Genomic DNA, 17,107 nt, shown 5'->3' on the forward strand with positions numbered 1-17,107 from the left:
ACACACTCCGGTACATTCTAAATATTGCATACGTTCAAGCCAACGGAGTCACTTTGATCACGGCAACATTTTAACGAAACGTCAAAACTCTGAAAGATTGACATTATAATTCTCTATAACAAACAATAGGCTAATTAGGTAAGAAACTACTGTTATAGGACAACATCGCGATTTATAACATTTTGCATTCCTAAAATATACCGAGAAAGAAACAAGGACAGACAACAATTACGTCATGTCCGGATGTACGATACTTCACTTACCCTAGGTGGGTGCAGACAACTTATCTCTGATACTCGTATATTATGTGAAAACCCTTTAGCGACCGTATCATCCCTATAATAACAGAAAATATTTGCATGCCATTGAGATTTATACAATCCCCGATTCGCATAAACCAATTCAAAATAAAAAGGTCTGCGACCTTTTTCGAGTTCCTCGTTAAGGGCTAAGACGAGAATCATTAGGAATTAAATTTCCCCTTTCATTAGTCCCTCAACCCTCGTATAATTCCGGACGTAGCAATAACAATATAAATCCCCCGTCGCGACGAGCGGGGGATTAAGGCTCGTGTCGACCCTAATTCAGGGCTACCCCCGCCAAGGATTAACGAAGTGCTGGAATCCAGTAGGGTTGCCCCGTAAACTTGTTACGTGTTTAATGTTTTATTGACGGCCGACGGGGGAGTGGTCGTTTAAATACCGCCGCCCGCGCCGCTGCCGTCTTCTACACATTTTATCTTGTCACTAAATAGCTTTATGATCCTTCTATAGCGAGACATCATAATGCTTCTTTATAAAGTTACACATGAACGGTTACCTAAAGTTATTATTAAGGTTTATTATACACGTCTCAGGGGTTTCGTTACGGATATTCAGTGACGCGAACAGTATTTATCATGTCAAAACTACAAAGGTATTGGGTTGACTTCGTTTTGTTTTAAAATATTAATGAGTCTAAATTAAATGCAGTGTAGTAGGCTTCTAGTCTAAATATTCGTGTACTACCCAACAACTTGATTAATATCAACTTAGCTAGATTGCCAGATTCCAAAAAGCTGGCGAAAAAAATATTGAACAACTAAAAATTTCTACATCCATAAATATATTTTTGATCGTGATGTTTTTTTTTTACATAAAGCAAAACATTAAGAAATAACTGGTTAGCTGTTTGTGTGTTATTTTCGCAGGCCGTTCACCCTTACAAATCCATTTGAATAGCTATTACTTGGTCACGGCGAATTGGTCTCGGAGCCGGAACGAATTGTTTATCTCGACCATTAGTCGGCAAGAAAGCGCATTGAGGGCGCAGGCAAGGCGCAGGGAGGGCGCAGGCCGAGCAGGGCACATATTGCGTACGGAATCTGCGAGAGATTGACGCGCCCACCCCTCCTCTGCCAATTAAATGAAACGCCTTTTGTCCACAACTTTTGCCATTAGACCCTTCGTATTGAACGGTGATTTATCCTTTACGTTTATACTTTTATTAAATTCAATAAACATGCTTATTGTAGAACTTGCTATAAAAAGTATACGATTCGCTATGGTAGGTTATTATTTTGAAACTGTTCGTAATGGCCACTTATCTTAAAATATACCTAAACTATATTACAATATAGTTGCACTATGTTTTATCGCTTGTAATTTACTAACCCACGGCGTTGCAGCAGACGTTTAATTAGACTGTTAATTTATTTCCACAGCAGTAGTGAGTGCCAACGCGTATTACTCGACATATTAAAATTTGTCCCAGGACCGCAAAGTAGACGCTAACACAAAATTAAAGTCGTCGACAGTCGACACTTAAGGGCCTCGCACTTCGCAAGGGTTGTGTCGTAAACTTTCTCAACTCCCAAATCGTCGGATGAGTTTCGCAAGTCAACTCAATTACCGTTTTAATTAAGGCCCCGGCGCGCCACGTGACATTTGTTTGCGTGCATGAAAACGATCGCACCCGAGCCCCCTCCTTCCTCCCCCCCCCACTACCCACAGCGCGCCTTAATCTAACCCTCCCGCTGTTAATTGTGCTAATTACTCCTGTAATCGAACAACGCTGGGGTGAGATTGCTTATCGCCCGCTACCCTGATCTCGACTGATACATCTGCTTCAAATTTCACTTCATTACTTAATTAAATCACTCCATATTGTTTTTGTTAATTATTTAATCGGTACTTTTTAATGTTTTGTGTTTTATATCGCGTGTTTTAATCGCGTATGATTACATATGTGCAAGTAGATATAAATGGTGTTGTTTTTATTGCAACTAACCTTGTCATTTGGGTTAATGTAATTGTAATTAAATTATGTATATAAGAAATTGTAATATTAGTAAAGTTTTTACTCACCTTAGTGTCTTATATATGTAAATATTTTGACGGTTTCAGTTGCATTGTGAAATTGTGACAGAATGCATGCAGCGTGGCATTTATTGTGAACTTAATGCCTCAGCAGTGACCGGAGCACATAACAATAATGTTGGGCAAGTGTCCAAGCGTGTATGCGACGGGCGAATGGAGACGGGGAGGGCAAGAGAACAGGGCTGGCGTGGTGCATGCCGTGCCGGCGGCCGGTGACGACACGTCAGAGAGCGAGCATCAAGCGATTCGGTTATTTGGGGTCGGGCCATAAACCGATAGCGGGCGCAGTAAACGCAATCCGGCACTCGCGACTGTAAACTTTACGAGTCACGTAAAAACGCGCTCGCGACTCCGACTCGCCGCTATAAATTCATGCTAATGTATTCTTTATTGGAGTTTAATGTGTATTCAGAAATTCCTTCATTATTTATGTATACGAATGAACCGGTAAAGTTAATTTTAAAGTCGCTCAGCGCCCCGCGGTTTGCACGCGCAATGACGAATTCATTTTGTTTTTCACGAACCATTTTCTTTATCTTTTTCGAATCCCGCTATTTTACTTCTTTTTCTTGTTTTCTTGAGTAATAAACAGTATTTTAAAGTTGTTACAATAAGTTCGACGAACAAACTTACTAATTTAACAATGAAATAAATTATTTTCAAAGGAAAAAGGGATAAAAAAACTTTTCAATGTCATAAAGCAAGACCTTACATAACGCCGGTAGTCATGATAAAAAGCGGTAAAACGTCGCGTGTAAATCGTGTAACATTTGGAAAACTATTACTTCTGAAATATAGTCAGAACTCAATCCGCACATTTCCGAGTGGCGGGCGGGCGGTCTATTTATCTATTTCCCCCGCTTCCGCCCCCGGCGTCCGGTTAACCGCCCCCCTTCCGGTTAACCGGGCGGCGGCGAGGCGCGCGCGGCTAAACGGCTCGTCGCGTGACCGCAGACAATAAGCCCGGCCGGCGTTAGCGGCGCGCCTGTGTGTTACCACTTTATACGTTACGTCACGCCCCCGTCCCGCGCCAGCCTCCGCTCCGCCGTCGCCACCGCTCCCGCTACCGCTTGCACGCGACACATGTGCTAGCCCTGCGCAGTGCCGCGGTAGCCGATAAGTCGTGTTGTCGGAGCTTGTAGTGTCTCGTACTTGTTTAGCACAGACTCCCCCCACTCCTTCCCCGCCCGCCGCGTCTCGCGACCCCCGGGACCGACTCAATTGCCTTTTTCTTGAGGTCGACCCAAGTAATGGGATAAAGTACAGATTAGCTCTGTTCGCTTTTCTACTCGAAAATGGGGAAAAGTTTTCGATACACTTTATATTGACGTGTTTTTCTTTGAAGCTGAAAATTCCATTTGTTTTCTTTTTGATCTTATTACTTCTAATATTAATATGTTGGCATCTAAAATATGTGCTGGCAATACCGCACCGAATTAATATGAAGCATGTGACGATAAAAGCACATCTTGACATATGACATTAAACAAACAGCGCAGCATTTAATAAAATAACTTCAAAAGATGCCCATCTATTTACGTATCTCCATCAAAGTTCGCAAATATAATAACAACAGAAGAAGCCGCCTAGCGTCGGCAGCGAACCGCAAATTCAATCTATTAAATTAACGATTAACCGCAAATGGCGCGCCCTAGAGCCGCTCGCTCCTTCGACATAAAATCCATCCAATCGAGACCGACACGTCGCATTACTCGCCTCTCGGAATAGCACCGCTCGAAATTCGATACCCGATGCTGTGGAGATCGGCCGCTCGTAAAATTTGGCCCTCGAAGCGATCCGTGCCCCAACACGTAATACCCGCACGGCCACGTATTCTCGCTATTCGCACCCGCAATAAAACTTTATACGTTACGTCTGACCTATCAAATATCCAAGAATCCAATATAAGGTCCACATTGTCTTGCTCATTGCATTTACTATAACAAAATATTGCTGTATAACAATCAACGTTGAGATGTGATTTCAACACAGCTGTGTACAAAGTCCAAGTTCAAGTGAAGTATCCTTTACGAGCCTATTATTCGCATAATAAATCCGTCCAGCCTGCTGTGAAAATAAACAAAGGATCATACTTATTTATTCTGTCATAATTATTATTGCGTTAATAGTTGTTTGTGGAACAGCGATAAGCTGATTGGAATCTCCACGTTAGGGTTATTGTGTCGGTATCGGGCGTCAGGCGCGGGGGGAGGGTCGTAAGTCAGACCGGGCGGCGACAGGCGGCGTGGCGGTCGAATTAACAGCCGTTTTCCGCTGCTCTCTAACTTAGTGCCTCGTAAAATTAGGCCTGTTAGACCCCTCCGGCGAGTCGATGCCGAGCGCTGCAGATCCCTTGAGAAACCCGGATTAGACAACAGACATTTCTCATTCCAGATTATAAACGACCTGACCAATTTATATGTAGGCAACAATGTAAAACACGTCTGTTTTACATTGTTGCCTAAATATAACATACTATTTTGTGTTCATTTGCATCTGAAAACCTTAAAGTATTCAAAATGGAAAGTAATTAATTTGCTTTTTTAACTTTGGTTTTATTACCACATATATGTACACAAATTAAATGTATAGATTAGTGAAAGTGTAAGATGTTGAAATATACACTATAGTAGTCATTGGAGCAATTTACATTTAAAGTCTTTCATATCAATGCAACAAAGGGAACTTCTCGCTACCAAATTAACAACGTCACTCAATATTCCGATATGTGGAATATTTGAAGCGCAAACGTGCACAAAGTGCTTCGAGAGCCATAGACATTTGACAGTTTCAGGCGGACTACGAAATGGGACGAGTTATAGTGGCCGTGGTTCGTCACATATGATTATTTCATTAGGTCGTACAGTCAGGGCAAAAGCAGCAGCCTCCCACACATCCCCCACGAACATCCTCCCCTTTTATCTCGTCTCCCCCTGGCGGCCTCACCCGCAGCTAATCATGCGGTCAGTTTGTTCTGCCTCAACGTGTTTTGATATCGATATTGACCGTAGCGTCCGCCTCGCTGCGCGTCGATTTATTTGCGAACAATGATCGATTGATTGCCAGTACGTACGTAAGCCCGTAAACGTTTTGATTATGTTTACCCTCTCCTATTTGTACAGCTAACAAGAGATAGCGTGCATTGAGTATCCACCTCTCACCTTTTATGTTTTCGTTTTGCAGAGAAATTCCATATCACCGGGCGAGCGGGAGAAATACAGAACGCGAAGCCCCGCTGAACCGGAACATAAAAAACTCAAAAAAGAGGAAAAGGATATGGGCCATGTAAGTTAAAAGCACTAGCGATATTCATATTTTATTCAATCAATTTAAAAATATAGTCGCGCAGTAGTTTGTCATGGAATTTATAATCTGTGTGATTACTTCCAAATATTATTCCAACAATTTTTTTACATTTAAAATTCTATCTCTGTTTAAGCTACTAACAAAAGTATTAATAATGGAACTACATACTTAAATCCAACATAAAATAGGAATAAAGTTAAAATTATTTCAACATTTTACTGAACCACGTTCTTTTATAAGAAGTAAAACTTATCTCACAGTTGTGAACACCTGGTTACGAGATAGGAACTAAGATATGAATTTTGCATTAGACTGCAGATGTGCCGTCGCACAGCTAAGTAGAATACTTTCAAGGAAACATTGCTTGCTACAAGAAACCGGATTATTATACAAACTTCTTCCACTTTTATATTTTTAACATATTTATGTACTTTTGATAATTAGATTTTACATTTATGAATCTAATGTCATGTGCCAACTCAATCGTTGGGTAGTATAATAAATTTCGATGTTTTTCATATAGAGTTTTCTTTTTATTTTGCAGGAATTAGTAGTAGACGACGCGAGCGAAGAGCCAACGTCACCACACAATGGTGCTCCGTCACCAAGAGAAAATGGACTGGATAAACTACAGCCTAAGAAAGAACACCCGCCTCATAGTCCCAGGTTCGTATAAATTTATTAAAAAAAACTATTACTTAAAGACTCAGACTCTCTGTTTTCGCTGTTAAATGTAGTTTATTTAAGAATTTCATATCTTAAAAAAATGCTAACAATTTATTAACAAAATAAGAGGCAATTTGATAATTGTTGGGCCTTGAACTACACTTCTATTATAAATTTAATGTATTTTAGTGTTCTTACGTCATCATATAATCATAAGTACCTGGATGACCGAGTTTTGCTCGGTATTTTTTTTTAATTGTGTTTTTTGGAAATTATATTTAAGTATGAATTACTAATAAAATGATGATGAATACCTCTAATACGCCTCCTTTTTGTTATTTTTCTTCCAAGTTTATGTTTAAGTTGATTATCGATATAACACGAATAAAATGACATTTTCTAAAAATGATTCCTAGCTAGATCGATTTATCGCCCCCGAAACCCCTTATATACTATATTTTATGAAAATCGTTGGAGCCGATTCCGAGATTCCAATTATATTTATATACAAGAATTGCTTATTTAAAGATATAAGAATAAACAGGATATAACAAAGACACAAAAATAAGAACAATTTAATATTATTGTCTTCAATTTTAACTCGGTAAGTCAGTATCGGCCGCAATACACAGAACTGTAAGTCCGTATTCCGAATAGTATTGAATTACATTTAATGTCACGCCTACAGTCGAGCGGGCATTATGTCGAGCTGGATAAACGTCGATATAATCTCCGTATCCGTTTAGCGAAGCCGTATTCTGTGAACTGGTGCATTACACGCGCTTAAGGTCACAATGGGGTAAGCACGCTAATGGCCGTCCGTTCGTTAATCACTTAAACACACGAATACCGAATCACTTGCGTTCCGTATAAAAACGCTGTACACATTTATAATGACTATATAAACAGCTTATTATTTTGTTTTGTATTTATTGCAAGGATTTACTTAGTTAGTAGTTGTTTTAGTTTGCGAGGGTTAGTTTTTGTTCCATAATTACAACGACTTAATTTTCAGTATTGAAGAGTTACAGGATACCTTTTATGAACAAAAAAATATAACTGGAACATGAGGGATATAATCAACTACTTTATTTAGACAAGGGCAAAAGTAATTTAGATATGATTCGATAAATAAATTTTTAAAACGCAAAATCACTACGCGTTGCCACCAAATGTTTATTATTACTAGTCACAGATAACTAATGTAGTACTACGTATGATATCCATATAGATAAGTAATATGTAACAACAATCAACAGATCAGGGACATCGAGCAATGCATCCACACCATCGGCGAAAAAGTTAGACGAGAAACCGAGCACGCCCATATCTAAGCCTGTAACACCCACATCGGCGAGTGGGGCCAGTGCAGCACCACTCAAAGGCGCTGTCAAACCTCCAGCGCTTCAGTACCCTTACCTTGGCAACGGCGCCCACGACGCCTACGGCTTAGCGGGGTACTCTGCAAGAGCGGCCCTTGCGTACGAACCCTTGCGCGCGCCTATAGGTCCCTCAGCACTCGCGCCCATACCCGGAGGCAAACCGTAAGCATATCTTTTACTCTTCAATACAAGACACAAACTTCATTTGTTTTTTTTGTCCATTATACAGTATGATTTGATATAATCGATAACTATACCTAGATAACTATATCTAACATCCTGTAGATTATTCAAAAAATAGTTTTCATAATAATAGCCAGTAGTTGTTATTAAGCTTTATTACATTGATCATATAATTATTAAATAATCTATGTTACTTAATTAACAATTTTATATGATTATTAAACAGCAAGTCAATGTAACTACAACCTACGCACTGTCGGTTTCCGGAGCTGCGAGTATCAATTTATTCAAATTATAATTGATGATCGGAAACGATTAATCATTTATGTTAACCTCAATACCAGTTATTAGCGTTTGTTAAATAATATTTTACTATTGCTTTTACAATTCTATGAAACTTGATACAAAGAATACCTGTTATAATCGATATCCGCTTACAAAGAACGATATGTATTATAAATTATAATATTTTAACTTCTTGATACTAACGTTATAATGATGTTAACAAATTATTTAAAATCAATTTACATATAACCCCATATGTGTGATAATTTTTCAATACATTACTGATTGATTCCAGCGTAACTAGCCTAGTTATCCCTGACTTAGAGTAGGCTTAGAGCCCTTTAGTACGAACGCATAGTGGATTAATCAAGTCATATACAATATACAAATTACATTAGTTTTCAATAGCAATCATTGTGATGTATATCGCAATGGTCAAATTGAGTTAAGATGAGTTTTAATTTGTTTATCTATATCCTTGCAGGGCTTACTCGTTCCACGTGTCAGCGGAGGGTCAGATGCAACCAGTGCCGTTCCCACCGGACGCACTGATGGGACCTGGTATCCCGCGACACGCGCGTCAGGTCTCTGCGCTGGCGCACGGCGAGGTGGTGTGCGCGGTGACCGTCTCCTCGCCCACTAAGTACGTCTACACCGGCGGCAAGGGATGCGTCAAAGTGTGGGACATCAGCCAGCCTAGCAAGGCGCCCGTCAGCCAGCTCGACTGTCTGGTGAGTCGGTAACTGTCCGATAACATACCTACTAACAACTATTTGATACATTTTACACACATTTATAACTAAATTAAAATGTTAAAAGTAATCCGCCTAGTCATTCGTTTTTGGTTTCATATCTAACTGTTGCCCATTCGCCGCACTCCGTCCGCGCGAACTTAAAAAAACTTAATGTGTAGTCTATATGTTCTTCCAGACTATATTCTACATTTATGCCAAATTTCACCAAGATCTGATGAGCCGTTCCGGAGGTACCTTCTAACAAACATCCATCCATCCATTATAACATTCGCATTTATAATATCGTCAGCTACAATGTAATCATCAATTTAGTGTATCATTATCATTGTTATATTCCAGCAAAGGGACAACTACATAAGGTCAGTGAAGCTGCTGCCGGACGGGCGCACCCTGATAGTGGGGGGCGAAGCGTCCAACCTCTCCATCTGGGACCTCGCCTCGCCCACACCCAGGATCAAGGCAGAGCTCACTTCCTCAGCACCCGCCTGCTACGCGCTCGCCATCAGCCCTGACTCCAAGGTACTAACTTTATTAACAAACAACAGATAGATGTATATCTATCTTGTGTCTCCAGGTTACTGATGTGATTGTGACAAATATATGACGATATGATATTCACCTACAGTGGATTTAAAAAAGTTATATGCCCCTATAAAATGGCCGCGAGTATCAGCTATCCCTCAAAAGTCCCGAAAAAATCGGTTCAATCGTTCCGGAGATTACTTAAAAATTGGCTTACATACAGACACGCCAATTTAATATTATGTACACATAAGTATGTAGAATTAAAATACAAAATTAAATGCACTCTGTATTTTCTAAAGTTTGATATTAAAATAATTTAATTTCAATTTATTCCAAAAAAAATCTTTTCCTTCTATAATAAAAAAACTATATAAAAATAAGTTTTTGTACAGCGAGAACTCAATGATTAGATTAATTTGAAAGATCCTTCCTTATCATTGTACTAATTTAATGTAATGTAATTTCCAGGTGTGCTTCAGCTGTTGTTCAGACGGCAACATAGCGGTGTGGGACTTACACAACCAGACGTTGGTGCGCCAGTTCCAGGGTCATACAGACGGTGCATCCTGCATTGACATATCTGCTGACGGCACCAAACTCTGGACCGGAGGACTGGATAATACTGTCAGGTTAGTTTGGTTATAACTTGTGTAATCAACTTTAAAAAATCAATAGTCATCACTAACTAATTTTGGTCTCAGAAACCAGCGGTAACTATTTTGAATTGTCGTAAAACTGTCAACCATTAAGACTTTATCTTTATGTACACTATGATGATAGTCCAATAGTAGTTATATTTTTAAATGTACTATTTGTGTTTAATTTACATAACGTCTTATTTCCACAGATCATGGGACCTAAGAGAAGGCAGACAACTACAGCAACACGATTTTAGTTCACAGATTTTCTCACTTGGCTACTGCCCCACAGGTATGTTTATTTAATTAATTATGACCATTTAATAATAGAAAATTTAAAATACCATTTGAATAACCGTGGTAAAACATGTAAAAAGATAAAGCAATACAATTTCAGTACAGCGCCATCTTACGTCAAACCTACGGAATCAGTCAAGTTTATTACAGTGCCATCTTTTGGCACTAAATAATAAAATATATTATTTACAGGCGAGTGGTTAGCGGTGGGTATGGAGAACAGCAACGTTGAAGTACTGCACGCGGTGAAGCCGGACAAGTACCAGCTGCATTTACACGAGTCGTGTGTACTCTCACTGCGCTTTGCTTCTTGCGGCAAATGGTTCGTGTCCACCGGCAAAGACAACCTGCTCAACGCATGGCGTACGCCCTACGGCGCCAGCATATTCCAGGTAAATAAACCTTTATACATGCATATTACTGTATCTTTTTATATCAAACATTTTTCATATCTATAATACTTGTCTTGAAAGACTTTAAGTCGTCAAATTTGTTGTCAATACCATATAGCATGCTGGTAAGACCCTTGATGGAAGGGGCGCCACAGGTCTGCTAATCATACAGTCTCACATAACCCTGTTAACTTCTCTCTAGAGGCATGATAAAATAAGAGGTGCCGTAGAAATCTTGCCCAGGGCGCTAGTAATGCGTTACTGACATTATTCATTAGAAAAGGAAAAAACTACATTTAGAATAAATGATTCATTAGAGACCTTTAGTTTAAAGTGTCAGAAATCAGAGATGTCAAATGTCAATCAGTTGGAGTAGAGATTGTATATAAAATAAATAATTTCAGTCAAAGGAATCGTCGTCGGTGCTGAGCTGCGACATATCGTCTGACGACAAGTACATAGTGACGGGCTCCGGCGACAAGAAGGCCACCGTGTACGAGGTCATCTACTAACTCGGGGGCGGGGGCGAAGGCGGAGGCCGGGGCAGACTGGGACGGGGGCATGGCGCGGGGCAGGACGGGGCGCGGCCGGTGATATAGCTTTAGTGTACAGACCTGGGGGAGCCTGTTGTACTTATGCGACTTGTTTATATAGATTAGTGTGCGCGGTTTATGTTTATTTGTTGAGCGCCCGTAGTGCATGTTGGCTGCAGATCTCAAAACTGACGATTACGTTTCAATATTGTTGTATAATGCTCGTATTAAAGAAAAGATATGCGCAAACAGTATAACATTTGTATTATTTATCCTTTACCTTGTGTAACTCGACTATCGTGACGTCATAATATCTAAAAACAAAAAAAAACTACTTCTGAATAAGAAACAGGTGAATCTCCTCAACTAGCTGTTGGTGATTAGTATGGCTTGCAAAATTGTTTGTCAGAACTATTGCAAATTTCTATCACTACATATTCAGAGGGAACTTTTACCTAAGTTTGTGGGATGCTATGGCATCACTTGTTTTTTCTTTTCTTTTATTTTATTTTTATTTATTTCCAAGGTAAAATAAGTGTCTCATCAGACTGTGTGTGTGTATGCGATGTTGCTGGACGGCCGCAGTCGCTTAATACGAAAAAGTAAGTTAGAACCTAAAAATGTTGTTAAACTATTCTTAAAGCATAGCCTTCGACTTCACGCGAAATTGAAAATAAATATAGCCTATGTCACCCGCGGAGAGTGTATCTTTCCGACAGTAAATGAATTTTTCAAATCGGTTCAGCAGTTTCGAAAGCTATTCAATATAAACAATCAAATCTTTCCTCTTTATAATATCAGTATATGTTTGTATTTGCAGAAAAGGTTTCATTAAATTTTCATCATGTGGAATGGCGGCGCGTTAACTTATTCAATATAAAAAAAAATTACGCACTAAGATTATTTTCAATTTAACAAACTGTAATAGGAAACTATCGTTATCAATGGATTTCCTATTTGTACGCAAACACGCGTCAATTGATACGAAACCATCCTAATGACGTTTTTATCTAACCGTTCGTTTTCACTGCCATAACATATGTTTTGAGATATATATGTGAAGTCAATACAAGGCTGCAGTCAAAACCAAAAACAATAGTGGCAAAAACAAAGCTTTTCTTTCCACTGTAAAATAAAAATTGCAAATTCATGTACTATGGTGTTTATAATAAAAAGCTGTCAAACAAACCATACTTATTATAATTGATTACATTTTTAGGGTTCCGTACCTCATAGGAAAAAAACGGAACCCTTATAGGATCACTTTGTTGTCCGTCCGTCTGTCTGCCTTTTTCTCAAAAAACGCGGGAAGCTGGAATTTATTTAAATCATTCTTTCACTGATGAAACGCTACATTATCCTCGGGTGTTAAAGGCTATATTTAGCACTAGAAAAAGTTTATTTTTATTTTAGCGCGTGCTAAATCGCGGGCAATTACTAGTACTATATAAAAGGTCTACAACACTAAGGTATTCTCTTACCGTTCGTTTCAGTCAGTCTCAGAAATTCACGGTTAAAGAATTTTTTTTTTTAGTTTTTTTAAATTCTGATGTGACCAAATATAGCGGCTTACAGGAGTATATGTAACCGAGTAGCAGTAAGCAGACGCCGGCGGTGCCAGCCACCGCGTTATCGGCGCCTGGCACTATGTTATACCGCTCTCCTTTGTCAACGCACTCCTGCGCAATTGCAATCAAATTAGGTAATTTATTGTGACGTAACTAACTTAGTAGTCGTTAATTGTTTGTAACGCTATTAACTAAAGTTTAGTCTTATTTTACTCTTTACAAAATTTATAGGAAATAGATCTTAGTTAATTGTTTACTCATTATTTCAATCTTTGAATCTCATTTTAACAACTCTTCTAATACGTCTCATTACCTTTCGATTTTATTTATAAAACTGACTTAGAAGGGTAATGTTTTTGAATTTTCGTCTTTTGCAGCCCATTCTATTAACATTGGCAAAGAAATTTTGTGTTCAGAAAAGGCTCGAACTGTAAGTATCAAACGATGTTAATTACGAAACAGTTTTTTTGCCGCAACAAAAACAAAAGGTGCAACATGATACTTTAAGTTTATCAATTTTCCGTGCGTTTTGTGTCTGTATAACAGAATAGTACGCACGTTCATATCATGCGCAACCCGAGCTGGCGTCAGCGCGACCAGATGCCGGCCGTGCCAGCCACTGCGAAGATAGCGCCAACCAGCGTCACTGGATAAACTATGCCATTGATGATATCTAATACAACATACAAATTGCAGTAAAAACCAAAAAAACAAAACGCACCAATATGTATTTCAATTGTTCTAAACACGAGTAATGCGGTATAGTTCAAAATTTCCCGTTTACTTTATGCCAACGAGCGGACATCCGCCGTTAATTTTAAGATAACAGATTATGCAGTATCAATTTGGTGAAATCGATTTAATTATTTTATGATTTGTAAATTTTGTTTCGTAATAAATGTTTACCTGTATAGCGATTTAATAACAACAGTTAAGAATGGGATTAAAACTAGTCCTTTTCATACTAATTGGTCTTGCAGTATCGTTCTAACTGCCTTATTCCACAGAGGATGATGCTTCAACAACGGTCATCTACCTCAATAGTTACAGAGGAAGCTGTAAGTTTTTTTATTAGGTTTGCGGATTTTGCTTGTCACATTGTTATTAAGGCAGTAATTACTATACTACTGTCTCCCGCGACACCGTGTGCGCGGAATAAAAAAACTGTGTGTTCTACGCTATAATCTATATCTTTGCCAAATTTCAGCGAGATTCATGCAGCCGTTCTGCAGATACCATCTAACAAACTTCTATCCATCCAATATAAAGTAATTTTTCGCATTAGCTTAAAATTAAGATTTTTAGAAACCCGCGATATCACGGAGACAGGACATATGGTGGATCGATAAAGACATACTTCCGTTAAAAACTTGAATTCCGTGTAGTTATTTTTGTTTCTATGACGCATCTCTAGTATAATTTCCATCGACATAATATTGGAATATGTTATCATCATAAGTTTTATCGTGAAAGTAACATTGCGAACATATTGATGTCGGTTTTTTTAACCCTCAGACAGTTAATGTGAGTCATTGAACTTAAACATAAGCTAATAAAATCCAATCAATGCACATTATTTATAAACAAATGTAATTTAACAATTGCATAGATGTATGTAATATGAAACTTGAATTAAAATTACATAATAGTTAATAATTTGTTTGTTTTTTTTCAAACAGAAAATTTTTTGCTTATTAAATAATATAAAGCTTGGCATTTTATTGATAGAGAATCACTCTCTTTTTTATTAGAAAGCTAAAGTCTCGTTTCGCAAATTAAAAACTAAGAAGGTTCGTTACAGGCAAGCTCAAGCAGTACTCAATAAACAGTGTAAAGTTATGTTTTAGTTCCCTCGTATGAATGTATGTATTCAACATACAGTTGCGAGGGCACTTATACTGTAATATATACGATATAGGATTTCTAAAAGACAAAGCATTATAAACAATACATTGTAAATGCATAGGTAAAAGAACTGCACGTTTGGTCGAACAAATAAGAGATAAGCGCGTAGAAAGTGAACGATCCTGCTGTCGTTACATTCAATAAACACCGTCGTAATTGATATTTTGTTCTATTTTATCTTTTTAATGCGCAATGTGTCGAGCATATCTAAACAACAACAAAGTGCCTCATTGAAAATAACGGCCTTAATAGAATACAAATACGAAAAGGATAGATTACTTCGTGGCAGAGTAGTGCAAGGGATTGAAATGGTGTTGTTGACGTATGACATGTTGTGCTGAAAAGGTTTGCGGGTGCGGACATAATGAGTGTTATCGCGCGTCCGTCGCGGTGTCCGGCGTTGGCCGCTGCAGACGCCGGCCTGGCCGCACTCTGCAGCGCTGCCGCGACCCAAGCGCACGCGCTCCAATCATATATGTTCGTGCTTCCTTTTTATTACCGATCGTTACCAAACAAAAGCAACAAAACTGACGATAGCTGTGAGTGTTATTTTTTTACTAATACAAATCCATTCCTTAAACATGTTGGAATTGCGAGGGAGAATAAGAAGCTGTTTCTATTTTACAGGTCCAAAATGTACCGCGAGGACCTAATCTTTGAGGATGCCGCGCTTGATGATCAGCCGCTGTTTGAATACTCTCCAGCAGAGAGCTTGATAAACTTCGAGCTACCAACATCGGTCACCGCCGAAGTAGACGATTGGCAGATTAGTGATTTAGAGTTTAATTGTGACGCGTTTCTCGGTAGTGTTTGCGAAAGAACGAGAGACGGTTCCGAGGACGATTCGCCTGTGCTCTTCGATTTTGCGGATTTCGACAAGAATGTGAATTTTGACGATTATTTATTAGATGCGTTAAGTTGTGATCATTCCGAGGACAGGCTACAATTGGGGTCCGATTCCACGGACAGCTGCGACGACCCGGGTCAAGGCGCGCTGTCCGTGCTCGGCATCGACTTGGAGTTGATATGTGCGGAGAGCTCTCACACCGCGGCCGAGCCGATGAGTGAAACGAATGCGAAAGAATGTTATCCGGCGGAGAGTGTACCAAAATCTCGATCGTGGGGTGAGCCCACGTTTTGTCCGGAGCTTGGCGCTTTCCGGTGTCCGGTCGGAGAATGCGGCAAGCTATACGCCAAGGCGTCGCACGTGAGGGCGCACCTGCGGAGGCACAGCGGCGAGAAGCCGTACAAGTGCACGTGGGGCGGTTGCAGCTGGCGATTCGCGCGGTCAGATGAGCTGGCGCGGCACCGGCGCAGCCACTCCGGTGACAAGCCCTACCGCTGCTCCGAATGCAGCAAGCGGTTCGCGCGCTCCGACCACCTTGCCAAGCACGGCCGCGTGCATGCTCGCCGCGCAGCCGCCAGCGCAAGCGCCGCGCTCCCGAAACGCTCCTCCCCCGCATACAGAACAAGACGCTACTTGTGAAAAATACTAATAAGGATTAAAATCTGATTGTATTGGGTAGTTATAGATCATGCTGAAATGTTGTTATTTTTTTGATGAAGTAAGTTATAATTAAAACCGCGCGGGCGCGGTTATAAGCTTTTAGTTAAGTGTTATTATTAGTTTTAAATGTAATGTTTAATATCTAACTAGTTTTAATTCAGCCATATGTGCCATTACTATTTTATTTCAATTTGTAAATATTTTTTAAGTTTATTAATTAAAACATTTTAAAAATTTACTTTCTTTTTTTTAGGCCTTTCACAAAAATGATTGATGGAGGACATTACACGGGCTTTTTACATAATGTCCAGTAAGACAGTAGCGTTGGCCTCTCATGGGCTTGTATGGGCTCACTGGTTTCAGATGGTGTTTACATTATGCCAGTTGTATGTCAGTACTTATTTTGAGCACTACTGTACTATTGTACTAGCATAAGGTAAACCAGGCATTATAACAATCATGTGACTTTTCACTAAAATGTGACTGTTGCATCTAACCCCTACGATACTAATTATAAATAAACTATTCAAACATACTTATTATTTGTATAAAAGCCAGTGACACTTCAGTTCTAGTCTCAAGTTGAACACCCCAAATCTTAATCTAGGAGGGGACGCTACATACTTAAATAAAATTTTGTTACATCTATGATTGTCGTCTATTTTATAAAAGATGTAACAAATGACCTAAAACTATAAGTTTCGCTGTCACGAATATAGGATTTGGTCTTTGTACTGATCTTTGCAGGAGGCCTATACCTCTGTCCAACAGTAAACGTCATTTGGTTAATAAATTCACAGCTTGGTAT

The 17,107-nt window shown here is 39.3% G+C and overlaps 2 protein-coding genes across 3 annotated transcripts in view; both read left to right on the plus strand.

The window, feature by feature from the left end:
- Positions 1-11,573, plus strand: part of Gro (groucho) — a 50,946-nt gene extending 39,373 nt beyond the window's left edge. Inside the window, exons 8-16 of the mRNA XM_013314508.1 lie at positions 5,541-5,642; positions 6,208-6,329; positions 7,589-7,873; positions 8,664-8,910; positions 9,274-9,453; positions 9,928-10,088; positions 10,307-10,389; positions 10,587-10,786; positions 11,191-11,573. Coding sequence (XP_013169962.1) covers positions 5,541-5,642; positions 6,208-6,329; positions 7,589-7,873; positions 8,664-8,910; positions 9,274-9,453; positions 9,928-10,088; positions 10,307-10,389; positions 10,587-10,786; positions 11,191-11,298 — 1,488 coding nt within the window. The 3' untranslated portion in view covers positions 11,299-11,573. The remainder of the gene's footprint in view (positions 1-5,540; positions 5,643-6,207; positions 6,330-7,588; positions 7,874-8,663; positions 8,911-9,273; positions 9,454-9,927; positions 10,089-10,306; positions 10,390-10,586; positions 10,787-11,190) is intronic.
- A 3,611-nt stretch (positions 11,574-15,184) lies between these two features.
- On the plus strand, positions 15,185-16,465 carry LOC106119361 (Krueppel-like factor 12). 2 transcript variants are annotated; one of them, XM_013314288.1, is made up of 2 exons: positions 15,185-15,331; positions 15,403-16,465. In XM_013314288.1, exon 2 carries the CDS (start codon positions 15,427-15,429, stop codon positions 16,276-16,278), a length of 852 nt encoding a protein of 283 aa, XP_013169742.1. In that variant the 5' UTR covers positions 15,185-15,331; positions 15,403-15,426; the 3' UTR covers positions 16,279-16,465. The 2 variants fall into 2 exon arrangements, with proteins under 2 accessions (XP_013169742.1, XP_013169741.1); XM_013314287.1 differs by having other exon boundaries at positions 15,420-16,465.
- The last annotated feature ends 642 nt before the right edge of the window (positions 16,466-17,107 follow it).

The sequence above is a fragment of the Papilio xuthus genome, unplaced genomic scaffold (genome assembly GCF_000836235.2).
Source record: "Papilio xuthus unplaced genomic scaffold, Pxut_1.1 DF827461.1, whole genome shotgun sequence".
Taxonomy (NCBI): Eukaryota; Metazoa; Arthropoda; class Insecta; order Lepidoptera; family Papilionidae; genus Papilio; species Papilio xuthus.

What these genes read in the sequence shown, in the direction of transcription:
- LOC106119361 (XM_013314288.1), top strand. Translation starts at nt 15,427, where the DNA reads ATGTACCGCGAGGACCTAATCTTTGAGGATGCCGCGCTTGATGATCAG.